General features: G+C 43.7%; 2 protein-coding genes across 3 annotated transcripts; both read right to left on the reverse strand.

Moving 5' to 3' along the window:
* Positions 1 to 12,392: 12,392 nt before the first annotated feature.
* tmem82 (transmembrane protein 82) lies at positions 12,393 to 15,549 on the reverse strand. The gene is made up of 6 exons (XM_036534346.1): positions 15,338 to 15,549; positions 15,053 to 15,125; positions 14,013 to 14,199; positions 13,293 to 13,701; positions 12,886 to 13,070; positions 12,393 to 12,700 (listed from the first exon to the last, which is right to left on the reverse strand). The coding sequence occupies exons 1-6, from the start codon at positions 15,420 to 15,422 to the stop codon at positions 12,596 to 12,598; spliced, it is 1,044 nt and encodes a 347-aa protein (XP_036390239.1). The 5' UTR covers positions 15,423 to 15,549; the 3' UTR covers positions 12,393 to 12,595.
* A 3,270-nt stretch (positions 15,550 to 18,819) lies between these two features.
* Positions 18,820 to 27,217, reverse strand: LOC118780729 (F-box only protein 42-like). Of its 2 annotated transcripts, none has more exons than XM_036533394.1 (10): positions 26,995 to 27,217; positions 24,249 to 24,505; positions 23,885 to 24,001; positions 23,570 to 23,704; positions 23,319 to 23,472; positions 23,060 to 23,170; positions 22,169 to 22,265; positions 21,921 to 21,977; positions 21,167 to 21,283; positions 18,820 to 20,779 (listed from the first exon to the last, which is right to left on the reverse strand). In XM_036533394.1, the coding sequence occupies exons 2-10, from the start codon at positions 24,502 to 24,504 to the stop codon at positions 19,688 to 19,690; spliced, it is 2,136 nt and encodes a 711-aa protein (XP_036389287.1). In that variant the 5' UTR covers position 24,505; positions 26,995 to 27,217; the 3' UTR covers positions 18,820 to 19,687. The 2 variants fall into 2 exon arrangements, with proteins under 2 accessions (XP_036389287.1, XP_036389286.1); XM_036533393.1 differs by having other exon boundaries at positions 24,249 to 24,509.
* Positions 27,218 to 27,708: the final 491 nt, after the last annotated feature.

Raw genomic sequence — 27,708 nt, forward strand, 5'->3', positions numbered from 1 at the left:
GTTCATGTCTTTACTGTTGTTCTAAGATGTGGAAAACAGTAAAAATAAAGAAAAACCCTTCTATGGCCAGGTGTGTCCAAACATTTGGCTGTGTACTGAAGGGTGAGAGCAGTCACCCCACCCGGCCTTGTACCCAGGTCTACAGTGTACCAACCCTGCAGCTTGACCACAACACCAAAGAGCCTGGCTCTTTGGTATGGCATTCAGAGCATATACTCAACCGTAGTGACAGCACTCTGTCACACTGCCCTCCCCTTCAGGAAGCACACCCATGCGCTTCACACACTGAGGCATCCCTCACGCATTCCCCTGCCGTACTTCTCCCATCCCAGGGTGCCCCATTCACCAGTGCTTCACCCATCTCTGGGGACCCTCACACCAGGGTCAACCTAACCTGGGCGTGCCTCATACGGCTCACACACTGGGCACGCCTCCGATGGCCTCGCAGCCAGCCATCCCACTTCTGACACCATTTGTAGTGAAGGGCAAGAGCAGTCACCCCACCCAGTCTCAAACCTGGGTCTATGGGGTACCAAACTGCAGCTTTGACCATAACGCCAAAGAGCCTGGCTGGGTGGGGTGACTGCTCTTGCCCTTTGCTACAGACTGGTATTGTATATGTTGACAGAATTTGGTACACCCTACTTCAGCAAAATTATCAATCAGTGAGCTGATCTCTGGTGTAAATCATGTCAATCTGATCGTCATGTTTCGTGGTTATTGCAAATTGAACTGTTTGTGGTCTATTTTGTCATAAGGATCTTGCTTCTACCTCTGGATACAATCTAGCAAATTAATTTTAAGCCAGCCAAATATATTTCTCAAACACAATTTTGCACCTAAGTGATCTTTAATCTTTCATGGAGGCCTGGCAGACTGCCTCAGAGGTTAGTTGCAACCACTTTCTGTGCTGTGGTGTAGAGACAAGATGGCAGACAATCATCATATATACCATGTACCATATTAATGGTACATGTGAAATCTTCTTTACATCTGCAAATTAAACCAAAAGCAATTTCAAAGGACTTGGAAATTTTTAAGCTTTGGGATCAACAAAGTTACTAACCAAAGACATGGACTGGAATGATTCCACTCCAGTTTATTGATGTTTGAATTTCGTTTGATATCTTATGTGTTTTGTTTTTTATGTTTTCCCCCCTAAGTGACTGCCTTTGCACTGTGACATGTATAGCTGACAAGGGATGGCCTGGTATGTAATTTTAAATAGATATTGAGGTGAGACCATTTGGCATCTTGTTCAAGTAAACATAAAACCCATTTGCCATACTAGGAGAAAGCAAATGTCTTCAACTTGTTCTCCTAAACAATGAGCAATTCTTTTACTCTGACCATTGTACCAATGTTTCTAGGTAAACATGATACTCATTATTATACACATCCAAGTTGTCTTTTTAAGTTCTCACCTGGAATCTGGATTGTACATTACCACTGTATGTAGAAGTTTGGTTTCAGTAACATTAATATATATATAGACAGTCTTATCAATGATGCCACAAAAGTAATGAGCAGGTTTAGGCAAGATTTAGATATAGACTAAAGCCATTTTCCGGTGGGGAGGGTAACGGATGAACCCCCAGGTTTCCAGTTTCATCTTAAAAGAGCTGTTCACAAAGTCAAAGTGTGGGTGATGATTAAGAGGAAAAATCAACGTGAGCAGACAAGTTTGTGTACAGATTGGAGACATAAATACTAGGCAATTATTCAGAATAGTGCCATTTGGAATAAAATATATGTGATATTATATCAATATTATAATTTCAATAATTACATGTTGTAATCATCATGGATACAATACAAAGAATGTGAAATATGTGGAGGATTCAGTCTACCCCCTGGAGGCTAAGAATTGTAATTCAGCCATCTCAAGTGTATGACATAAACTCCTGACAGCCCGCTTTGTAGAAGAATCAAAATTAATAATTTTTCAGTTATTTTTATTTAATATTATTATTTTGAAATGATATGCTAATTTCAGTGCACAATCTTCTGTAATTACAGAAAACGTGTCTCAAAGATCACAAATTGTTGACAAGCAAATATTGTCAGTGCAGTTCTGTTCTGTGTTCATATTAAAACTGAAGCAAACCTACAGATATGAATCCTTAAGTTGGCAAGACAGATATGGAAACTGCAATAAACATATAGGCATATATCTTTTGTGAAACAGCAATAGTAATCTTCTTGCTTAAAGAGGCCCTTTGCACCTTGGATTGCATAGGCTGTTAATAACTCCCCCAGCAGCTGTCTGATCTTGAGCTATTTTTCAACGGCTCTCTTGAGGTGTATCCTGTTTTCTTGGTGTTGGTCTCCAGCTTGCAGCACAGAGGTTGTCCGATTGTGTTGGAGGTTTCACACGATTTGTGACCCATTCATTTCCATTTCCTCCTCAGGACTTCCTCAATGATTAAGGATTATTAGGTCACCAGACATAAGTGACAATTGGTGCATTTTTTTCTGGCTAGTGAACTAGTGAACAGGAGGTTAAAATAATAAAGCCCCAGGCCACAGAGGGCCTGGCTTAAAATCAAGGGTACGATATAAATTCAAGAAAATCTAAATTAAATTAAATTTAAAGGCAATCCTTTGACAATTTATTAACTTATTCCCTCCATCACTAACCTTCATTCCCACTCCAGCATCAACAGCTCTTCCTCAACTGTAAAAAGTGAACAGCTAATCACTGACCAAAGGTTGAATTCCTTTGTCACACTATGTGTGTGTGTGTGTCTCTCTCTCTCTACCTGAAGAAGCAATAGCCAAGAGATAGAGAGAAAGAGATGTTGAGAAATAGAAAGGTGTCTATCAGTTACTACTTACAGTTTTAATATATGATTGCACCTCTGTGTAAATGCATAATTATGTGCATCTGCACCATCATGATGAATACGTCTTACTGGTCCAGCAGTAACTCGGCTGAGAATGCTCTAAGGGAGAATTCCAGAACCACCAAGGAGGCAACTCTAGAACCCACCAGAGTCAGAATTCCTGTCAGGAATCAGAACTGCAGCTATCCGCTCAGTCTGCCCTTGGTACCACCCATAGGTCTTAACTTCTCCCATTTGTCTCATCTTCATCACTACAAAATCACAGATCAACACACAGAGGTCGAGAGAGGGACTCAGTTACAAATTAATTTTGAGTAGAAAGAAACAGAAGAGATCTGAGAGCCACACACACTGGTGGACATGTGGCTTTTCCACTGTCAGAACTGGACCCAGACCAAACTGGAATATACTGGTCCCAGGCACCCCCTTTGGACTAAAAGCCTGCAGTACATGAACCATATTGCTTCAGCCCTGTAATGAACCTTTTTTTAATGCTTGCTATCAATGCTGTTCAGCCTCACTGCCAGTGTTTAAACGGTCTCTTCTCTGTCAGTTTTCCCAAGAAAAAATAGCCACCTAATCAGACTTTTGTTTCACCACAAGGGCAAAATATCCTACAGCTTGGACAAGTATCAAGCAATCTGGTCAATGTATACAGTCCAGCTTGCCTGCTAACTCCCTGCTCTACCAATGCCTATTTCGCCTCTAGCATTAAATTATGGAATTTTTGCAAACTACCTGAGAAACTAGGTTCCTTGAAATATTTACCAATTAGTTCATGTATCTTTTGTCTCGTGGTTTCGATGGTCCACAAGGTGCCGCTTTACTTAAGATGACTCCCCCCGCTGTTGTTCCTGACTGAATTTTAACCTATGTCTATTTTTAGTTTTCATCATTTCAGAGTCATTTTGGATTGTTCCTAAATTAGTTTAAATATTACTCATGATCAGCCTCTCTCAGCTAGTTATGAAGCAAATGTCCCAGTAATGTTAGGTAAGGTTATTCTGCAAATAAAACAATCGCCTTTTAAGGAATTTGACCTCCACTGTCCATGCAGTGGGTGTCAATGTGTTCTGCTTTTGCACGGTTGCTTCAGATCTTTTACGTCAAATCAGACTTCAGCTTTCTTGCTGCAAGGACGCCGATCCAAACTCTTGCGTGCAGCCTTCATTCAGAGAACCCAGGCCTGCGCTCACATCACATTAAAGTTACCCAGCACACATTTCTTGTTTCACAGCTTTTGCTCAGCATCCTGTCTCAAATTATATTCTTATCTGGCTCACTCTGATATAGAGCACAAGAGAGAAAAAGAAGGGGACAAAAACACAGATATGCAAGGTGATGGAGAGAGCACGCAGATCAAATTAAACAGCTAAGCACACTCAACCTCAAAACATGTTTTTTTGTGGTGGGTGGCATGGTCCCCTAATTCTTTAAGATTGGTTCAGGTTGCAATCTTTAAAATTAGAAAACAGAACAGAGATTAGGGGGGAGGCATAAAGTAAACTCTTTCCTGCATTAGAAACAGATGGGACTTTCAGAACCCCAGCTGAGAATTCTTTGTGCATTTCATGATGAGGCACATCAGTTCAAAATTAGCTCAGCAGTTTCTTGTGCTAGTCCACTGAGCAGTGCCTTATCTGCACTCACTCTTTTGCCTACTGTATATCTAATTAAGCCTAACAACAGAAAAATCCATGTTTTACACTGGCTTTCCAGAAACTTCTGGAAGATGCAGTGCTGTGGCCCTGGACTGGAAAATGTGGAATCTTCAACTTATCATACCCAGGAGGGAAAGATGGATCTCTGGAAGGAGTACAGTTCACCTAACATGTTTGGCCAGGTGGTTATTTGGCCTGTACATGCTTGATTAGTATATGCATATGCAAAACTCACAGCAGCATGTACCCCTGCAGCTAGTGGCAATGTTAAGCCATAAAACATTCAGACTACCTCACTAAAACACCTGTTTCACAAGTTTACTGTACCATGAAATTCAGAAAATTTCTGGCCCTTTAACTTATCGGGTGCTGCTGATTTAGGACTGAGCCCGTGAGTGGAGTTGGTGAAGGGCATACTCCATTGTAGGAATGACTCTATGATATTACATAAGATAATCAGATGAAAGATGTGGTCATTGTAAATTTCTCTAATAATGTAATAACAACATAAAAGAAGTCAAACCCTGTATTTGTGCAAAACTATAGGCACTTCCAAACCTTGTTGCAAAGCTTTGTATTTTATGTAACACAACAGGCAAAATATACACTTGTTATGAGACAAAGTCAAGCATACAGAATTTTTTTCCTGTTCCCCTTCCAATGCAATGACATTTCCCATTATGGAAGCACCAACAGGTTTTTCTTCCAGGTATGAATGATTACATTACTTGCTGTAGTATTTTGGCCAAGCATGGCTGCTACATAGTATTCTTAACTGTGCACACGCACACGCATACACACACACACATCTTTAGGGAGATACTCCATTACAAATTTCAAGAAACTGATGAAACCTGAGAAAGAAACACCTACATACTCTTCACTTCCTTCTTTTGTTCCACTTTCAGGGTCAGATTAATTATTGATGACATGACCTGAAAGCAGCATATGTGCATCAAACACACTAAGTGTTCAATAAGAGAAAAGTATATTGCAGAATAGGAAGAATAGGAAAGAGGCACCATAAGGCAGGTATGGAGACGAGAAAATACAGTTAATTCTTGTGCATGCAATATTTATACATTCAACATCCAACTGCCCAACATACAATGACTTAGGCTAAATCGACCAGCAACCTTATACTAACACCTGCATTCGGTATTTTAGCCAGCTTTGGCAAGGTTATGTTCCAAAGACCTGCATGAACAAAAATGAACACAACCATTTACCCAGTAGATAGACTGGGGCTTCGTGCGTGTTCGGTTTTAAAAATACAATGTAAAAATGCTCTACTTTTCGAGTCACACGTCCACGTAACATCACGCACGCACAAAGCTGCTACTGTCCAGCGCGCACTACTCACTCACCGCGCACGCGCCACAATGCGGCAAAGCAGGGGAGCTGCGGTGGAGGCAATGCGCATGCGCTGTCCACGCCTTCCTGTCTGCGGGCTCAGGGAACTGAGCCACAGCTGGGTTCGAAGTGGCAGAAATTTCTGGAAAACGCAAGACGCATGGAAGGGATCGCAAGAAGAGCAGCCTTCAGTTACTGAGGAAATTATGCACAATCACTATGCTCTTCTAACAGAGGAATTACGTTAACTCGGAGTTGTTCGCTTTTCACTCTTTTAATAAGATTGCACACGTTTGCAGGCTGCATATTTCTGCTGGTATCGCCATAATCTGAACACACTGAAAAGGAGTAATAAAGATAGCTAATCTTTTTTTCCTTTTCGGAATTTATGCTGGACAATGAGCTTTTACTGCCTGGCTGTCACATAATCTGAAACGGACCTACAATCAGACTAACCTCGCTAGCTAAATCCCTCCATCCCACAGATACGGGCTTGGTCTATTCGGGATTTTATTGAATTAACAGCTTCGTCTTCTACCTCCTCCCCTCTTCAGTTTGTGTTGGAATTATCCCTGGAAGGACTAAAAAGTGAACACACCAGTGGATTTATCACGCTACCCTGTTGATCAACACGAATCTGCTTTAAATCGCTTGCAACACAGCTGATTTAGTTAATGTTAAGTCAAAAATGACACCCCCCACGCAAATGGACATATTGTTCTGTGTCGCGGTAACGTTAGCACTGTGATCAACCTAACTGTGGTTATCAAGCGGTTCAATGCAACCTTATATAAAGCAGTTTATACTGTCAAAAATATACGATTAGTTATTTCGGAAATGAAGAGTTAATGCTCGTTAAACTTGTAACATTTGCTAATAAAAATGACTTTACGAGGTAGCTAGTTTGGCTGCTGGATGTTGTCAACTCGCCATTTGGTGGCGTGCAGACAAAGTTAACCAAGCAATGCTTGTGCTTTATTTTTAAATCAATGTCCTCGGTTGATATTTTGAGTTTACGAGCTAGATTGGAAAATTTAATATGAGCTGCGGTACTAAAAGAACATAAACGCCATTTTATGTGGGCTGACACCCAGTAATAACTTGCTTACATCGGCCATTTTGTAGTTTAGTTCAAATGCAGATAAGATGACTGTGCTATGCACACAATGCCTTAGCGGTATTTGCATTTCCCCAAAAGCATTTTGTGTTTATGAGGACAATTTGTAGGTATCCGCAGTGGCATTTGTATTGGGACGAGGAAGCCAGATTTCCAGCTGCTAACTAGCTACCTAGTGTTACTCACCGAGCATGATTACGTACAACCAAAAAGAAGTCTAATGTTTTTGAGAGCATGTGCCTATATTCTGATATGAAGGCATAGTAGCCAGATTTTTGTATCTTGCCAACACTGAAGTACTTAGTAATCGAGCACTTTGATATCAGTAGTGGCTAGTTACCTTATCGCCACATTTGTATTTTTTTTTGTAACTGAGAAAGACCGTGTCTGGGTTGTTTTTCATATATACCAAGCTATATTTCATATCTTTGTTTTTTGTGGGTTATCATCAATTTGCTGCACACATTTTGTTAGCCTGGGGAGGTAAGGAAGGTATCGCCAAGTAAGCAGCAATAAACCGGGGCAAATTGTTAAGGTTAGGTAGCGAGTTGACTTGGTTTAACACCGTGCTCACGTTCATCACATGAAAGTGACTGCTCTATCTTAAAGTTACACATGCAATTGGAGATCAAGGTTTTTAGCCCTCTCCCAAGAGGGTGCATTTGCAGATACTTTTGGGGATAGAATTAGCTAGTTACCTTAGTCCACACCTGTTATGGTGGATGGTGAGTGGACAATCTTCCAGTGAATCCATCTAGATCAGACACATGGAAAAGAACTTGTGTTCAGTACCAGTCAAAAGTTTGGACACACCTGAATGAATGTTTCCCATTACCTTAAGGACATTTTAAACTAACGACTTTGCTTAAATGCAAAAAAAGAAATATATATATATTTAAATGCACCCCATTAAGTAGTTTTCATTTAGAACTTAAGTGAAATTTAGAGAATGTTGAACCACAATGATTATGTCATCCTAATTAGTATGTGTGCCTCTAATTTGTTGAAATTCATTCCACGTTAATGCCTATCAGTTGTGTTGTGATAGGTAGGATGGGCCTTAAATAGCCCTGTTCGGTAGAAGGCCATAACTTTTGCTTGTAGTAGTCCATAATATGGCAAAAACAGCTCAGCTTAGCAAAGAGAAACGACAGACCATCATTACTTTAAGAAATGAAGGTCAGTCAATCCGACAGATTTCAAGAACTTTGAACGTTTCTTCAAGCGCAGTGGCAAAAACCATCAAGCGCGTTGATGAAACGGGCTCTCATGAGGATCGCCACAGGAAAGGCAGACCTAGAGTTACCTCTGCTGCACAGGATAAGTTTATCAGAGTCACCAGCCTCAGAAATCGCCAATTAACAGCACCTCAGATCAGAGCCCAAATAAATGCTTCACTGAGCTCAAGAAGCAGACGCATCTCAACATCAACTGTTCAGAGGAGACTGCGTGAGTCGGGCCTTCATGGTAGAATTGCTGCAAAGAAACCACTGCTGAAGGAGCCAGTTAAGAAGGAAGAGACTGGTTTGGACCAAGAAACACAGGCAGTGAATACCACACCAGAGGAAATCTGTCCTTTGGTCTGATGAGTCCAAATTTGTTAGTTTTGTTCCATCCACACATCTTCATGAGATACAGCGAAGGTGAACGATGATGTCTGCATGTGTGGTTCCCACCGTGAAACAAGTGGTGGTGTGGGGGTGCTTTGCTGGTGACGCTGTTGTTTATTTAGAACTGAAGGCACACTTAACCAGCATGGCTACCACAGCAGTCTGCAGTGACATACCTTCCCATCTGGTTTGCACTTAGTTGGGTCGTCATTTGTTTTTCAACAGGACAATGACCTGAAGCACAGCTCCAGGCTGTGTAAGCTATTTGACAAAGGAGAGGGATGGAGTGCTGCATCAGATGGCCTAAAAACCCAGTCGAGATGGTTTTGGATGATTTGGACCAGAGAGTGGAGTAATAGCAGCCAACAAGTGCTTAGCATATGTGGGGAACTCCTTCAAGACTGTTGGAAAAGAATCCCAGGTGGCTACCTGATGGAGCTGCTTGAGATAATGCCAAGAGTGTGCAAAGCTATTATCAAGGCAAAGGGTGGCTACTTTGAAGAATCTAAAATATAAGATGTTTTAGATTTGTTTAACACTTTTTTGGTCACTGCATTATTCAGTTTGTGTTATTTCATAGTGTTGGATGTCTTTACTATTACTCTAAAATGTGGGAAATAGTAAAAATAAAGAAAAAAACCTTCTATGAGCAGGTGTGTTCAAACTTTTGACTGGTACTGTTTACGTAGACAGAATGTGGTACACCCTGCTTAAGCAAAATAATCAATCAATGAGCTGATCTCTGGCATAAGTCGTGTTAATCTGATCATTGTATTTGCTTGTTGTTGCGATATGCAATGTATGTAGTCTATTTTGTCATAACGATCTTGGTTATATCTCTGGATACAATCTAGCAAATCAATTGTTGCTAAACCTGGGAATAACAGTTAAGAATGGAAACCAGTCCAAAATAAGCATGTCCAGGTCAGCAAACTATTTCACTATAGTGAAACCAAACATATTTCTCAAACACAGTTTTGCACCTAAGTGATCTTTAATCTTTTATGGAGGCCTGGCAGGCCATACTGCAACCACTTATTGTGGTGGAGTGTAGAGACAAGGTGGCAGACAGGTATCATATTATATTTACCAGTTCTTTAGACCAAAGGCACTGTAAACCGACTCGGCTTTCCATTGTCATGTTTACCAACAATATGTGGAGACTGACCAATGCGTGCAAGTGACACATGAGAAGAGGATTAAACAGATGTCAAATGGCCTTGTCCTGGGCCTTGAATGTTCTCACCCCGAACACTCTTGCGGCTGGTTCGTCAGGTTTCACTGCAACTATTTTCATTAGGGGTAAAGAGTCTAGGGTCAGCTGGGTCTTATGTAGGATCGTTATACTGTAGCGTAACATTAAACATTGAAGACATTTTAACAACCATGCCTGAATACAAAATGGGACAGGGCATTTAGTGTAGCAGTGCCCTTCAGTTGTGTACTGTATGATTTAGTTTTCTGTCGTACTGTACTGCTTACCATGTAATTCTGCAACATTTTGTTTAAATTAACGTAGCTATCAGGAATGGTTGGTTGCACTAATCCCTGTTGACTTTTGATATTATTATAAATGAAGATATTTGTATGTTTGTTCAAAATTCCACACATTTTTGGACATGTGTCCATACGGCTGGCAGGCTGCTGGTAATATCTAGATGTGCTAATTTAGATACCTTATGCCACCTAATTCCTTCACATATGGTGATTACTTTGTCAGCACAAATATGAGATGGTACGTAAACGTTAAAAGCAGTCTTGAGTAAATTCTCAAAATTAAAATTTAAAACTATTTCAATTAACGTGGATAACACACTACAATAATATAACATCAGACTCCTAATTAGTCATGAGTAAAGGAGATAAAGATTGTAAAAACCTTTCTATAATTATTGTAACATAACACTGCTTTATGGCTTACTAAAAATGTGTGGATGAACACCGCTTCTCAACATTGCATATGGTTGGATTTCATGTTTGCTGTCTCACTAGTCGAAAGCTACATGGAAACATCTACTGTCTGTTTCAGGATGTAAAGAAGCGCAGACAAGAGACAGACATATGAGCTACCTGACTTTGGTAGGCTAATACGGAAAACGTTTTAAGGTTTATTGAATAATATTGCTCTGCAGATATTGCATTAGCCTCAATTGTATTTATTCCCTCATCTCACGTGGTAAAATGTCTTTATGTTCTCCCCTGCAACATGTTCAGAAATACATAAAAATGGAAGCGATAATAGTGCCTTTATGAAAAATTGTCACAATTTGCAATCAGACACAATTCCTGATATTTGAAAAATGATAAACCACGGACCCTATTAATGGCACTTTGGAAATCCTTCTCTACATCTCCAAATGTTTTGAGAGAACCTTGGAATTTGTTTTAATACTATGATTTTAATCATTACATATGGTAATTACCATGGATACAATACAAAGAAAGAATGTAGAATGTGTGGAGCATTAGGTCTTATCCTTGTCTGAACTGGTGCAAAGGTTTGCCTGCCCCCTGGAGGCTAAGAATTGTAATTCAGCCTTCTCAAGGTTATGAGATAAACTCCTGGCAGCCCTTTTGGTAGAGCATATATTATAGATTCAAAAATAATTATTTTACAGTTATTATCTTTATTTATTATTATTTTGAAATGATATTCTAATTTCATTGCATAATCTTCTGTAATTGCAGAAAACATGTGTCTCAAAGATCACAAATTGTTGAGGAGCAAATATTGTCAGTGCAGTTCTGTTCTGTGTTCATATTAAAACTGAAGCAAACCTACAGATATGAATCCTTAAGTTGGCAAGACAGATATGGAAACTGCAATAAACATATAGGCATATATCTTTTATGAAACAGCCATAGTAATCTTCTTGCTTAATTAGGCCTTTGCACCTTGGAGAGTGTAGACTGTTAATAACTCCCCCAACAGCTGTCTGATCTTGAACTATTTTTCAGCAGCTCTCCTGATGTGTATCCTGTTTTCTTGGTGTTGGTCTCCAGCTTCCAGCGCAGGGCCTGTCCGATGATGCTGGAGGTTTCACACAATTTGTGACCCATTCATTTCCATTTCCTCCTCAGGGCTTCCTCTGAAGTGAACTAGTGAACAGGAGGTTAAAATAATAAAGCAAGGGTACGATATAAATACAACAAAATGTAAATTAAGTTAAATTTAAAGGCACTCTTTTGACAATTTATTAACTGATTCCCTCTATCACAAATGTTCATCCCCACTCCAGCATCAACAGCTCTTCCTCAACTGTAAAAGACGAACAATTAATCACTGATCAAAGGTTGAAATACTCTCTCTCGCTATGTGTCTGTGTATCTCTGTCTCACACACAAACACACACTCGAGCACACTTTCCAACAAGAGATACAGGCAGATAAAACTACCAGTATACCATGTACTCATTCCTCAAGTTCAAATAAAATAAAATGAAAAATTCATTAAAAGCTGAGGTAAAATTTTTTGTTCCATTTCATGCAGGTGGTTTAATGTGGCTGCCTGTGATTCGCATTCCTGTTTCTCTTTATTGTCCTTCTTCCTGTTCTCATTCTTTTTCATTCTTTCTCTCCATCTCCCGCTCACTTCTCCCTCTCAATTTTCACTCTTCTTCAGTTTTTGTTGTTGCTTCCCTGTCAGTCCTCTTTATTGCCGTTCTCAAACCCCATTACTCTTTACAGCATTTTACTGTCACAAAATGGCACGAACAGCTACAAAATTTAAACAGCTTTTGATTGTCGTAAATACAATATTATGAAAAAAAAACATTTTGATTTGTTTTTGAAAATGGGTGCATGGATGTGGCCTTGTGACTCCTCCATTTGTTCAAATGATAACACGGAATGAAGGCCTTCCACTTATTCCTCTTAAAACAATTTGTCATGCCTTCCCTAACCTTCTGTTAGTAATAACTGGACAGGCCATTGAAAAAAGCTAAAAAAAATCAGACACTTTTCCTGCTAAGAGGTTCAGCTCTGACAGTTGCTCCTAATCAGGGTAACCTAAAGGTTCTTTTTGTTGCCATCTGGTGGCACTAGCTCTTGGTGTCTCCTGTGGTTCTCAGTAACCTTCTTTTGGGACCTCCTGGGAATCCCTTCACCCACATCCTAAGGAAGGACAGGCAAACACAGACACCTTATTAGTCCAAAAATCATAAACACTGTGCCGACAAAGAGAAGTACTCACAACCACTGACCAACAGACAACCATAAAGGGACAGATTCTTCCATAGTGATGAAAAGGCCAAAACAATATGCAAACAGAGACATGTGCCAAGAAGGCAGATCCTCACCTGCAACACGGCCTCCAGCAGGTCTTGGGAGGGTATCAGACAGCCGGCCTCTCCCAGGAAGCACACAAGAATGTGGAGCACGTCGACCCAGCGCCCCACTGTCAGCATCAGCACCATCAGCCCCCCCAGCCGCACCACCACCGTCTGCAGCACCACCTCGCCACCAGGGCGGCGATGTTGCTCATCTAAGGAAGGAGTGGACACTGGCTATTTGTTTATACCCTCCCCCATCCACCGACAAATATGGGGATAAATGTTAGCATTTCTTCCTCTGATACGCTTGCCCATCTCTGACTGCTTGCTGTTGACCACTCCCCACTCATACTCCAGGTCAAAGGTCAGTCCCTCTATCCACGCTGTCCTCCCCGCACTTGTCTCCTCAGTCCTTGTTTCCTCCCACCCCTTACCTTGCATGTACACCACCAGCAGCGTGTAGCAGATAGTCAGCGGTGTCCAGAACCTGAGGGCCTCCGTGGCAGACAGGAAGTGGCGGTTGATGACGGATATGGCGGCCACGGCGGCCACGGCAAAGGTTATCACGAGGGCGCGACTCAGGAGAGACAAGATGGCGCGGCCTGAGGTCAGGAGCCCGATGCACAGGCCGCAGTAGCGCTGGGAGCTGTGCAGTGGGTACAGCGCCGTCACATGGCTCCAGAGACGCAAACTCTGAGTGGCCAGTAGCCAGCTCAGCGCTGCTGTGAGGAGAAGGCTGAGTGAGCGCTGTGGCGCCCCCTCGTGGAGGAAGTGAAGACTGCAGCTGAGAGCGCACCCCAAAGAAAACTGGCACTGAACCACAAACTGCTGGGTACTACTACTCTGGAGAGACAGGAGGGACAGGGAGGGACAGATAAAGGATAAATATGAACACTGTCATTAAAAATTAAGCCGTAAAAATGGCATAGAGGAGAGGACATATAGCCATATATATACAGACATATACAATATACAATACAATATACATATACAATAGCCAAGAGAGAGAGACAGGGATATGTTGAGAGAGAAATGTGTCAATCAGTTACTTCTTACAGTTTTACATGACATGCATTTAGTTTTAGTATATGAGTACACCTGTGAGCAAATGCATAATTATGTGTGTCAGTATCACCAGTATGAATGAGTCTTACCGGTCCAGCAGTAACCCGGGCTGAGACTGCTCTAAGGGAGAATTCCAGAACCACCAAGGAGGCAACTCTAGAACCCACCAGAGTCAGAATTCCTGTCAGGAACCAGAACTGCAGCCATCCGCTCAGTCTGCCATTGGCACCACCCATAGGTCTTGATTTCTCCTTGCCTTTTGTCTCATCACCATCGCTGCCAAATCATAGATACAAACAGAGGTAGAGAGAGGGACTCAGTTACAAATGAATTTCAAGTAAAAAGGAATGGAAGGGATCTGAGACCCCCACACACAGGTGCACATGTGGCTTTTCCAACTGTCAGAACTGGAACCAGCCCAAACTGGAACACACTGGTGCCAGGGAACCTCTTATGCCTGATGAGAAGCACGCAGTATAAGGACTATGCTGCTTCAGGCCTGTAATGAAGCTTCTCTAATCCTTGCTATAGACAGCAGTGCTGGTTATTGTTGGCAAGTGACACAGCTGGTTTAAAACAGCGGTCATAGCCCTCAGCCTGCATTCCGATTGGCTGCAACTTTTTAATGAAATTTGATACCCCTCAAGCACTTGTGATTGGCTAGGCCTGGTACTAAGCAGGAGTAGCTCTCTGAAAGGCAATGCAATGGAATGAGAATGCTGTCAAATGTTTTGATTTGTGCCACACAGTTACAAGTTCTAGCTGCCTCCCAACACTGATTAAGAGCAGGAAACCGAGAGGCCATCAGAGATGAAAATTTTAGCTAAAGAAAGCACAAGTGCTCACATTCACAATTTCTCAAATACATGTGTTTATGCATGTGCACAAACACAGTCACACACAGTCATTTGTGCTTATGCACACGCTTGATCAAAAGAATAAGTTTCAAGCAGAAATGTGCTGATCCACTATATCCACTTCTGATCCCTATGTTATAAGGATCAGTATAATCGTCTGAGACTGCTATCAGCCTGTCTAGATGATATGAAGATCAGTTTTGCACACCAGCTGCTCTAAGCTGATGCCCATGAACAATCAACTTTCACCCTCCGTCTGTCCACAATCTCACCTCATAGATTTGATGAACAGATGAACTCTCATGAGATTGCAAAGCACTGAAATCCCACATGCACCCACCATCCCTGTATATCAAACAAATGCAACAGATGTTAACTTACTTGAACGCTCAATTTAAGAGTGCATTCAGCAAATGGATTCAGACAACATATTGCGATACAATGAGAACGACAGCGGTATGTTCACGTTTAATACTAAGAAAACATTTAGGAATGACAAGAGGTAAGTGAACCTGAAACAGTAGTATTTAATACTTGCAGTAATACCTGCAGCTCACCTTGTAGGAAGCTGTCCAGGGGGCTCGTTTCGAATGTGAGCCACTCTGGTATCCATGACATCAAGAAGTTAGCGAAGGATATCATTCCGTCATTCGCAATGTTCTGCCAGTCTAAAACTAAACAGTGCTGTTAATATAACTATTTTATTACATGAGTAATCATGAATACTAAACTCCTGACAAGATCCAACGTCTTCATACAGCCACCAGGAACGCCTGCTAGACCTGAAAACGAAACAATCAATAAATACATGATTTGAAAGCAATACAACGACAATGGAACAAGACAAAGTTAAACATATGTGTAATGTTAAGTACTAGCCTTGTTATCCGGGGCGTTAATATCTTGATTTAGTTTTGTTACATCATTGTTACTTCCTAGTCATGTTCGTTCCTCTTTCTCATGGACTTGTAATTTGTCCCTACCCTGTTTAAAGCTAAACGTCGTTTCAAAGGTCATTCTGCTAGAGAGAATGCCCCTTGTTGCCACAAATGAGTCCTATTGTTCCTATTACTGTGAGTATACTCAGATAATATTGATTGGGATCTATTGATTAGCAGATAAATGTCAAGCAAATGAATTCAAGAGTTTTTAGTTTATTATTGTGTTAATAATCTGATTTACACCTAACCTATCTAACGATTTAATTGTAATGATATGTGTAGTTAATTTCCCTGTGCCTGAAAGGCAATGCAGTACATATTTAAAATTTATATACTAGTCTATTGTATACTGATGTGAATATTCCCGTTTAACGTGTGGACATTGCTGAATTCGAGGAAACGTTCTCGCCAGGAAAGAATAAAACGCACGTTCTTCACTTGTAAATGAGTAAATAGCGCCACCTTGTGGTAGGCATGACGGTCCTGCAAATATTTTCTCCCTAATGGCTTTTCTGATCTTTGTTAGCGCCTTATAGTTTTTCCCCAACACCTGAAATGCAGTTCTTGAAACGTTATATAAACGCTTCTTCATGCTGGATCTCCGAGAAGCGCATACCCCCGACCCAGGCTAATTATAATTTCATCTGGAGATTCAAAAAGGGCTCAACATCAATGCCCCTACCAGGATCTTATTCCACAACCATTGAGTCAAGCAGACAGTATCTCATAAATTTCATGATACCAGTTGAGTCCTCACTGTAATATGCATTACAGGCATAATTTAACCAATGAAAATGTTTTTTAATTAAATTTGATGGAATGAGCCCCACATCGCTCTTGTTCACCAGTTTTGAACACTGTGTCCTTCCTGCCTCAGTGAGCTGGCTCCTCAGCCCAAACCTGCTGCAGCTCATTCTGCTATAAGTGGGTCAGGCTGCGTGATCTGAAACTGCGCCTGCAGCTAGTTCTCTGAGACGTAAGGAACACGAAGATCCTCCCTGTGCCTCAGCGTCTGACATCTGCTTTCACATCTGGCTACAGTCCGGTCATTATTTACTGTTTTTTTACCTCATTACTACGCAGCCAGATGTCTTAATCCAAAACAATTTACAGAGCAGTGGAGCACTGGTATAACGTACACTGCAATGTTCACAGCGTTAATAACAAACACCAAAATGCTGAGTACGAATTCAGACACACTAATCGCACACACACAAAACGATTCAGCTCTAATGGCACAAGATAGCAGGCGCTGATTATAGCATCAGGATATACAGGGAATGTAGCGATTCAGGACAGATCAATGTCAGGTAAACCAAGGTCCTCTGAGTCTGCAGAGCGTGACCAAAGGTAGAGAGGGACAATGAGTTTCTGATAGCGGCGGCCAGCCCGTTCCACTGTCAGTGATGAAAACAAATGGCCAGTGTTGGGGTAGACATGGCGGGGAACAGACGGGGTGCTGTGTGCAGACAAAGGAGGCATGCGGGGCAGCGGGGAGGGGTGACAGTTTGGAATGATCCAGGAGCTGCAAGAATGGGGGGGGGGGGGCAGTGTGCTAGGAGCTGGGGTTTGAAACAGATGAGCGATTAAAACAGTTGTGAGTGGTTTTTGATCTCTTGTGAAAACAAGAGCAAAAAGACAAAAAATAAATTATGAACACAAGCCATAATGTCATCTGTGTATGATACTAATGTCATGTGATCTCTTACTATTCAGGGAAAAATAATAGATAAAAGGTGTTATGACATCATACATTTTCCTTTGGATACTTACAATGAAGTCTTTGGCAGAACTTAATGTGATTCGAATTAAACGTTCTTTTAGGATTCCCTTATACTAAAATTCAAAAGATAGAATTTATTATGGTCAGGTCAAAGCATATACCCTTCGGTATGAAGCTCTTAGCCATACTCATTCAGGAAGTTGCTGTCTCATTGAGAGCGAAATGATTAATGGGTTTATTAAGACGTATATTAATGAACTAATGCCAGAAGATTAGTCAATTAAAAAATGATTCAAATGACAGTTTTTGTCATTGGCTGTGAAGGCCCTAATCCTGGGAAGCAGCTGTAAGGAGCAGGTGTTTAATACAGGCACTTTAGCACTGCAACGGCTCTGCACACGGCAAGGTTTCCAAATGGTTTCTACCATGGCATCCATCCGCGAAATAATCAAACTACTGCTCTTAACAGTAATTAAGAGTTAATTACAATGTACTACACTGTGGAAGGAAAAAACGGTAATCTGTCTTGGAACTATTAACACACATTGATTCACAATGGATTAATATGGCATGAAAAGCAGACTTACTAGGCTCAGGATTCAGCATTACTAGAAGGAATATATTCAGGGAGTTTTGCCTGGAATTGGCTTGGTCCACTTAGGCATCCAGCATTAAACCAGAGCCCAAGACTGTGAATAGCTTTGATTCAAATGTGGGCATTGCTAAAAACACTGCAATACATATTGTATTCAAGACCATGAATATACAACATTAAACTGCACTGCTTCTCAGTTCTGCATCAGCAGGCTGTATTCTTTCTTGCAGTACACAATAAACCAATGCAAAAATATTTCTTTTCCACTCTGCTGCTTTATGGCTGTGTTCATAGTGAAATAATCCAATAGTCAATAACACCCAAGTTATCTGCACAGTAGATATCCTGTGACACCTCAACACAACTAGCTATTCGTCGTGTTTTCACATTTGTATAAACTGGCAGTACAGTGACTACAACTGCACCAGTCAACCAGCAGTTTGCTGACTTAATGGGCAAAAACATAGTCACATGACAACAAGGAACAGGGTACTCCAACTTCATCTATGGAATAAACAGTGAGACCAATGATAACTCCATCACTGAGAAACATCTTAAGATTGTGTTCATTGACACATTTATTTCAAAGTACTTCTTTGTATCCCTGCATTGAACATTCAACACACAACGTGTGGGTGTTTGCAGGTAAGCACTCTGCACTAAGTGGGAGTTTTCTGTGTGCCTCTTTAAATCTCGGGAACATTTCTTCACCAAGCCACTGCCTGCAGCGTGTGAAAAGCAGAAGAAAAACACGATACAAGCACAAGCACAGACAAGACATTCCAGCTCAAATTCTCAATTTTATTTTTGTAGAGATTCATTCACCCAGATGCATATAATTACACAACACCCTCTCTGTCTGCTTCCATTCTCTCACCAGAGTTATTACTTTCTTTACAGTCCTCCGTTATAACCCCAATTACCCCAAACCCTCCCTTGGCAAGATTCAAATTATTCAACAGTCAGCACTGCTCCCACACACACTCACGCACACACCCACACAGACACGCTCTCACACACTCATGCATATGCACGCACGCATGCACACACACACATACACACTCACACCATTGTAAACAATGCACTTTGAAAGTGTTCCTCCATTAACACAAAATATATATATAGATATATAAAAAGCACAGTAGTCAACCTGTCTTCCCTTCAGCAGAGCACACCCACACCTCCTCTCCACCGCCTTCCTGTGCCCGAAGGCCAGGAGGGAGAAGTGCACTGGGGTGAAAACATCTAGCCTCTCCCTCTTCTCTTTTAAGCCCTTTCCCCTCCTGTTCAGACGGTGGCAGGAGGTCAAAGCTCTTACTGTATAGTAGCTGCTATAATAGCCATAATTGTGGTCAGACATTTTGATAACTGCTTTTAAGTTGTGACAATTTTTATTGAACAAATTTCTGAGTGAACTTCACGGGAGAAAGGATGGAGGTGGGGAAGTTGATAAAAAACTGAGAAATGTGTGTATCCAGTTGTCCTGTCCTGTTCTTCCCCTTATTACTGTCCTCTGGGGAAAGCACAGACCAGCCATCGCTACAGCTCTCAGTCGAGAGAGCGTTATTTAAAGAAGCCCCCTCGCTTGTGCGTTCGGGTGGACAGATCCACATCAGCGTTTCCCTCACTACCTCTGCCCCTCTCTGCATTATCTCTTGGCGCGCACAAAATACAAGGCGTTAGTTTTGGGGTAGTACTTCACGTTCTGCTTCTTGTCCATCAGACCCCCGAAAATGATGAGCTCTCCCCTTCCTTGGACCACAGTGTGTAGGCTGGTTTCGGGGGGTCCCACTACGGCGACGGACCCGGCACCCCCCGTCACCCCTCCCCCGCTGCTGAAAGGCTTCCAGGAGACGACTCCGCCCTCCCGGGCTTGTGACACGTCCAGGACATACATCTGCATGGGCTTACAGTTCAGGGACTGATAGAGGGGCTTCCCGACGTTCAGGCTCTGGGGCGGGTGGTGACCCAGCCGCCGCGCGATTGGAGGAATGGAGTGTCCGTCAACCCCGGCCGCCTGCCCGGGATTGGGCGGGCTGGAGGACGAGGAGGAAGAGGGAGTGGTGGTGGACACTCCACCTCCTCCTCCTCCTGCGGCTCCTCCCCCTCCTGCTTGGGAATGAGACATGGAGGAGGAAGAGGAGGAGGCAGACGCCGAAGACAGTGCTTTGACGGCCTCCAGGCCTCGGCGGAGGGCCCCGGGGGACACGGCTCCAGGCGGGGTGCGGGGGGAGCCAGGCGGTGTGTGAAGGCCATTGGTGCTGACCAGCTCCAGGACGGAGGCAGGGGCAACGGTCGGGGCGGGCGGGGAGTCCCAGCAGTAGTCGGGAGGGACAGGGGGGTGGGGGTGGGAAAGGTGCGGTCGGGACGGAGGGGAGGCGGCCTGGGCGGGGCTGGTGCGGGGGGAGGGGGAGGAGCCGTTGAGTAGCGGGGGCAGAGGGGGGCTGTCGGAGCCACGGGAGGGCGACTGCTGCTGCGAGGAGGAGGGGCTCCCCTCTCTGGCGCCCCCTCTGGCCGACGCCCGCGGCCGCAGCGTCCCCCAGCGGCCGTTCACGCAGGGGGCTTCATCGTGCGCGCCCAGGACCACGCTCCGCACGGGGGACTGCGAGCGCACCAAGGGCGGGTCTGGGGCCAGGGGCGGGGACGTGGCGCTGATGGGGGAGGGGCGCGAGTTCAGGCTGGGGCTCAGGGGGGCCCGGCCTGAGGGAGCCTGAGAGAACACCACCACACACTGGCCCACCTGCGGGGAGAGCGAGCGTAAATTAACCACTGTCACCCTCACAGTTCACAGATTCTGAGTCAACGAAACGAAACAGGGACAACGTGAGGTGCATTAAACCGAAAACGTGAAGAGAAGGTGGCAATGCAGCACAGTTAGCGAACAGGACTTGTAACCGAAAGGTTGCCGGTTCGATTCCCCACCGGGGCACTGCTGCTGCGCCCTTGGGCCAGGTACTTAAACTACAATTGCCTCAGTAAATATCCAGCTGTATAAATGGATAATATTTAAAAAAGAACTGTGCCCAATGTAAGTCGCTCTGGATAAGAGTGTCTGCTAAATGCCAATAATGTAAAAAATGTGAAACAGAAGGAGCAGAGAGGAAAGAGACAGACTCCTCTGACGTACCCTGCAGGCGGGGTGACACCACAGCTCCGGGGCGCCGTGCTCCTCGTTCTCCACCCGCAGCTGTTGCCACGACCACGGGGGGGCGCCCATGTGCAACAGCCAGGCGTCCTTCAGCAGCTGGGATAGGAGAGGGGAGACGGTCACGGATCGCTAATGGAAACGAGCCGCGCAGCAGTACCATAGGGCCAAACCATAATGGTATGTCCAAATACAGATGTCTAAAATCAGATTCACAATTGAATACAGCTTTGAAGTGTTAATGAAGACAAAAAGAGCACATACATTATACAAGCAGTCTCCTTAAGGACAAAATCCAAAACCAATTCACTCATTATCCATGATATCACATGCGTCCTTAAAAATTAATGCATAATTACTGAGCAAATGGCAAACTTAACTATCTATCGGTAAGTGCTGGCCAGCTATAACAGATTCTGAGACTGAGTAAGCAGAATCAGAAAATGAACCACAACCTATACAGAACGATAAGCAAGTCAGGGTTATTTATTATATAATGTCAGAAACACTGGCACAGCTGATACTTAGCTAATGATCTCCTGTTGGTCTCCAATTAATAACCACACAAAATAACGTTCTGCCAGACAGGCCAAGTGACACAGACACTGTCATCCATCCCATTTGGAGAAGGACAAGGTAACGCAAAGCCCTATTACTCAGCAACATCCTCATGTAAACACACCCACTCAAGCAGACCAATACTGCAAGATTTTACACGGATGCCAATGACACTCACAGCATTGGGGCCCCCACAGCCGCCCAAAATCAGTAATGTCTTGTCGTCGATCACAATCTGTGAAAGACAAGGGGTGAAGGGAGAGAAGAGGAGATAAATGATGAAATAAGAGAAAAAGGGGGATGAAAAGAAAAAAATATTATGACAGAAGGAGTAAAGACAGAGGAACAATACATTCAGAGCAAGGTTTTAGGGCTATCTTCAAATTACTCAGTTACTGTGGAAAACAACAGGTCACACACGCTCACCTGTGATTGGCCACCTCGAGGATGGGGGGAGGTTCCAGTGATGGATGGTTTGGACCAGGACCACTGCTCCAGATCCAGGACCCAAACCTCATTACTCCTGCCAGGGGGAGTGGGTACACAGAGGTGAGAAGAAAAACACAGCAGAATTAACAAGGAATGGGACTGGCAGGAAAAAAACTGCGATCTGAATGCTCTCTGAGGATTTGAAAAATATGAAAATATGCAGCAAATCTGACAGCAATTTTAGTCCAAAGAAGCTTTTTAAAATCAAAGTCCCTTTATGTGTGCTTGTGTTTGCTTTGTGGGGAATAGGATTCTAAATTTAGGATTAGGTTTGTAGGTGTGGTAATGTCAACAATGACTGAAGGGTTACGGTTTCACACAAAACATTGCCCAAGCCTTATTGCCACTTTCACTGGTTCTTTTTACAAAACTCTACAATCTTTAAATAAGTAAATAAAATTAATTTGTTAGTTACGATTACACCTCAACACACACACTATCTGTCTCTCACATGAAAGAGGCAAAAAAAATGACATTATGACTAACTCCACAAATGTGGAAAAAAATATTTTAATTTCAAATACATAAGGCTCTTTTACTGGTAGAAGCCATTTTTGTCATATGTCATAATATTAATCAAGCTCTGCATTTTCCATATTTCTTATCCCATGCAGTAATACTGCTGTGCCATCTTATCACCTTGGTGATGCCTCGCAAGCTCCAGCATAATTGCCAGTTATGACAGCCAGGCTGTATGTTTCTGGCAGGTAAGCTGAACAGTGTAAGTGGTTTGCTGTTATTTTCCATGCCTGTCACGTACTTCTGTTCCTAATACGCAGGCTTCTGTCTCGCTCCAGTTGTAATCTCTCATGCAAAACTGACACTCACATTTGTCGCGCCCCAAGAGAGCCCCCGAAAACGACCATCTTAGTGCCAATGACAGAGGAAGAGTGCCCGGCCATGGGTGGGGGACCGTGGGTCGTCACTATGCAATTCCACCTGGGTGGGAAGAAGGGAGGGAGGGGGCCAGGAAAAGGTCAGTGAGGGAGACACACACTTGTTGACAGGGGTGGCAGACTCGATTATTTAAAATCCCTCCTCTCTGTCTCTCTTATCCAAAGCTCTACGTCTCTCACTTCTCACTCACCAGTTCTTGGATGGCGAGTAGGTGTGGATCTCGTCGAAGAATCTCTCTGGCTGGTGCAGGGGGTACGGGCTGGGCCGGGTCCAGCCCCCAAAAAGAACCAGCAGGTCACGGAACACCACCAGGGTTGCCCCCGCTTTTGGAGAGGGGTAAGATCCTGGGGGGGGAGCGGGGGTGGTCAACATCTTCAAAGGCATAAGGCAGGTACAAAAAGCAGAATGAGGGCACACTAATGGAAGAGAACATGGCAGTACCTGAAGCCAGGGGTCGGATCCACTCCTTACTGTTGAGGTCAAGCCTCCAAAGGTCATTGAAGGCAGCATTGCAGCTGCTCTGGGTGCAGCCCCCAAACACGTACATGGACTGGTTTGAGTCATAGTAACACGCGCCTACAACACACAAAATACCGTGTGTGACCATTTCCTTCTTTGTTTCAAAGCAGTTTTGAGGAGAGAAAGATTGCAGAAGGAAGAGTTATATAAGCAGACATATTTCACCACAAAAAGCAGTAGCAGAACAGAGATAACTGGAGGAGCTCTGAAAGCTGAGAGGAAAGGGAAGTGACTGACTGTGGGAGAAACGCTGTGTGATGGGGGTGCCTGGGTACGGGTACGTCCGGCTCTCCCACTGAATGTTGCCCTCCTGAATGGCCCTCAGGAAACCATGGTAACACTGATGTGCGACTCCTGGGAGGAAGAGTTTAGGACAGAGAGGGGGGAGGAGAAAGGAAAATTTAAACGCCTCATCCAATCACTGCCAAAAACCCTCCAGAAGAAAAACCCACAGAGAATATGTGAGAAAATTCTTCCACATCACTTGAGAGTAATTATCAGTGTTAAAACGCAACGGGTCGTCAGACCATCGGAAGCTGCCCTTGCGTCACAGGACGCTGAGGTATGGGACGGGGTGGGCGCAGAGATTTCCGTGCCTTACCTTTAATGAGGCGGTACCACTGTTTACACACAAGGGCAGCCGTCTTGTGCTCCTGATAAGGGGACAGGAAGGACAGGATGTACTCCAGCACCTCCTCCGGCAGCTCTCCCATCGTCCGCTCGCTCACTTTCTCCCTCGCTGCGCCGCCCCGCCCCGCCACCTCGCGTTCCATGGCGACTCGCCCCGGCCCTGCCCCGCCCTCCTCCGTGTCCATGGCAACGAAACTGTCATCCTCACTGTCTGAGGAGCAGGACATTCTGGCTGATGGCAAGGGAGCAAGAAGAGAGAGAGAGAGAGAGAGAGAGAGATGAGGACAAGTAAAAAGGAGAGACTCAGAGAAACATCAATCATTCATTTATACACTGAAAAAATAAAAACACAGCAAAATGCAGAGTCACCACAGTTGCATACGCCATGGAAATGGAGATAGCTGACCCTTAAATCTTCATGATTGCACAGCGGTACCTGGCTGTTGCAAAGATTAGAAGAACTAGGACTGAATGTTAAAGTACTTACTGTACTGCATAAATAAATAAATAAACACTTTATCTTTTCTTCCCAAGTGTACAATTAGCCACTTCCTGGTCAATACCTGCTGCTGACAAGTAACACTTCTGCTCCACTTTAATTACATCACCAGAAAACTGCACGTAAGGCAGTCAGGAAGGAAAGCAGAAAGAGGGGTTCAATTTCATATTAAAGAGCAGAGCAGCACTCAGACAGGACTGCACTTACAGACGCTGACAGAACAAGAAAGGCAGAGAGCAGAGAGACTGCTCCCAAAAACAAGTCCAGCTCTTAAGTCTCCGAAGAACAGGATGCTGGCCAAATCAACAGCACGGACAGACACACCACGACACCTAGCCTGACTTGCGATTTCCACTGGGAAAACGCCATTATGAACAAAGTGAACATCAGTGTTACTATTTTTAAAATGCGGGTTACAATTTTTAATTTGAGGTATACTTTTCTGTCGTATGGACAAAAAAATTGAGGGAAACCAATAAAATAATTGAGAACCCCCTTCCTCCTCACCAAAATCTCTCAGATGTTTTATCTGCAGGGGATCGATTGCATTTTATGTGCAGAAATCTGACACCAGTGCTGAACGTTAAAACTATGTGCTTTACTTGCACATTCAGTGTAAGAAAACCACATGACCTTCCCCCTTTCCATGTCATTCTTTTGCAGTCTGAAAGCAAAAGAATGCTAAAGACCTTTTCTCTTGCTACTTCATCTGGCTGTTTCTAGCTTGTGCTTTCATTTTACATCCCCATAAACTGCCATCTGTTTGAACCCTATCTTCCTCCACTTTTTTGTTCAATCCCCATTCCCCATCTTACAAAAGCATATCCAAAAGGCTTTTCCTTAATAAGAGCTGAAAGAGAGCAATGCATTTCTCTGAGCACAATCTCTGTCGTATTCTAATACAATTGATGTTCACAGCCAATCAGAGCAATGACATAATCAAGTGTGTTGCCTTCAATCAGTATCTCCGTGCAAAACATGCCACATTTTCCGCTACTTCCACTCTCTCTCCCGCAACCATACTGGTCACCTGAGCTGTTCCTCGACAGGAACAACCACCTCTTCAGTCTTATATGCTAGCTGTATGCTTTGGTGATGTGACAATGCAAAATAATTTAGGTTTAGGAAGATGGGAGTAAACTTTAGTCAAGGGAATATTGAATCTCTTTCATTCTGCACACTTAATCAACGCAGGTAATAAGGTATAAGACAGCTTTTAGATGGTCTTTTCCCCTGACTTTTCTGTGACACCAGTCCAGCAAGTTTTGTCTCTTTATACGGAAAAGTCTACGCTTGCCGTCTTTGCAAAAATATCCATGACTTTCAAACAATATACTAAAGCAAATAACTATAAATGTTTGGTCTTGTGACTGAAGCTTGAAATACAGTCAGCATCCTGACCGTCAAAGAGTTCTGTAGCTAGACTAAAGGGGTTGATTTGTAGGTTTGCCAAATATTAGCTGAATGCGTAATGACTTCCCTTAACACAAGTTCAGTTTCTGGAGAAAGGTTCTGAAACGTTGGCTCAGGTTGACTGCAGACGGATACCACGGGACAGACCCGCTAACCATACAGGCGAAGGAATTTAGGGGAAAGCCAGAGGAAGCGAAACAGGCACCCGTGTAAACAACCTAACTACACAGCCCAGCTCGTTAAAAACTGATCAGGCGTGTATTCTGTTGTGCATATCGAGCGACAAGCATGTGATGAGCCCATGTCAGTTAACAACCAAGTGCGAATGTGAATGAACAATGGCTGGCTCTCAAACAAGCCAAACTCCGCTGTGTAATGTGTCAGATAACTGTGTGGCGTTTTGCTCTCTAACAAGCAAGCTAGTTATGGCAAGAGACGAAAACTGCGTGTTTGATCAAAACAACAATCCAACCCGGTCATTGTACACAACAGTTTAAATGGACTTAAAAGCAAATCTAGATGTAGGTAACGATAACGTTTCATTACTGTTCGTTGAACGGAGAGCTGGGTAGCATCGTAAGATAGCTATCCATCTAAACTGTGAATTTGACCACGAAGTGCTCGTCTATGTAGCTCACGTTGGACGACTACGTATAGTGCAAACGGGGAAGGTAGCTGCTACAGTTTCGGTTAAGAATGGGAGGCAACTACATTAGCAAGGGTGGCTTGGTAGCTTACCAAATCCCATTCAGACAAGTAGCTACCCAGACCCCCAAACACACACACGCATCTTTTCCACTCTTACCTCGCCCTTCTCCCCGATGACGACGCTCTATCCTGGCCGCCCTGCGAAATACAGCCGTGCCCACCGGCGTCTCCGGGATGCAGGAACGCTGAGCAGTTCGTTACTGTGGTGTAACTGCCAGGAGCAGCACCACCCCTCTCCCCTTAGCCCCTGCTGGAAGCGTCTGGGGCAACAGATAGCTAAGCTATCCAGCTGGCTAAATTGGTAGCCCTGTCTATCTGCCGGTCTGGAGAGGGAGCTAGGGTGTAGGGGGGGGGGGGGGGGTCTACGTTCGACCGGTTTGGCGAGGATCCCCTCCTTCTTTCTGAGCTCTCCCTCTTCTTTAAACACCTCTACGCCGTCCTGTCTCTTACGGCGCTGTTTCTCAGCCCGTGTCTCCCAAAACGTTAGTCAGTGACTAACTGTTCACCAGTGGCCACACAGACGCCATCTTCCTCGTCAGCGGCATCCCCATTCCCAACGGACACGGGAGCGCGCACGCAACGTATGGGAGGGGGGGAATGAAAAGCAGCCGAGGAGCGAGCACGCTGTTGCTGTCACGTGACAGGCGCACCCGACTAAATCGATGACGTATGTATCCTAGTCCGACGATTTGATGAGAATGTACTTGAATGGACAACTTATTCCTTGCATATAAATTTTATTTTTTAAACTTGTGTGTTCCTGGTTGACATATAATTATGGTGACATTTTGGCGCCAGACTGGATCTAATC

This window comes from Megalops cyprinoides, chromosome 7 (assembly GCF_013368585.1).
Source record: "Megalops cyprinoides isolate fMegCyp1 chromosome 7, fMegCyp1.pri, whole genome shotgun sequence".
Classification (NCBI taxonomy): Eukaryota; Metazoa; Chordata; class Actinopteri; order Elopiformes; family Megalopidae; genus Megalops; species Megalops cyprinoides.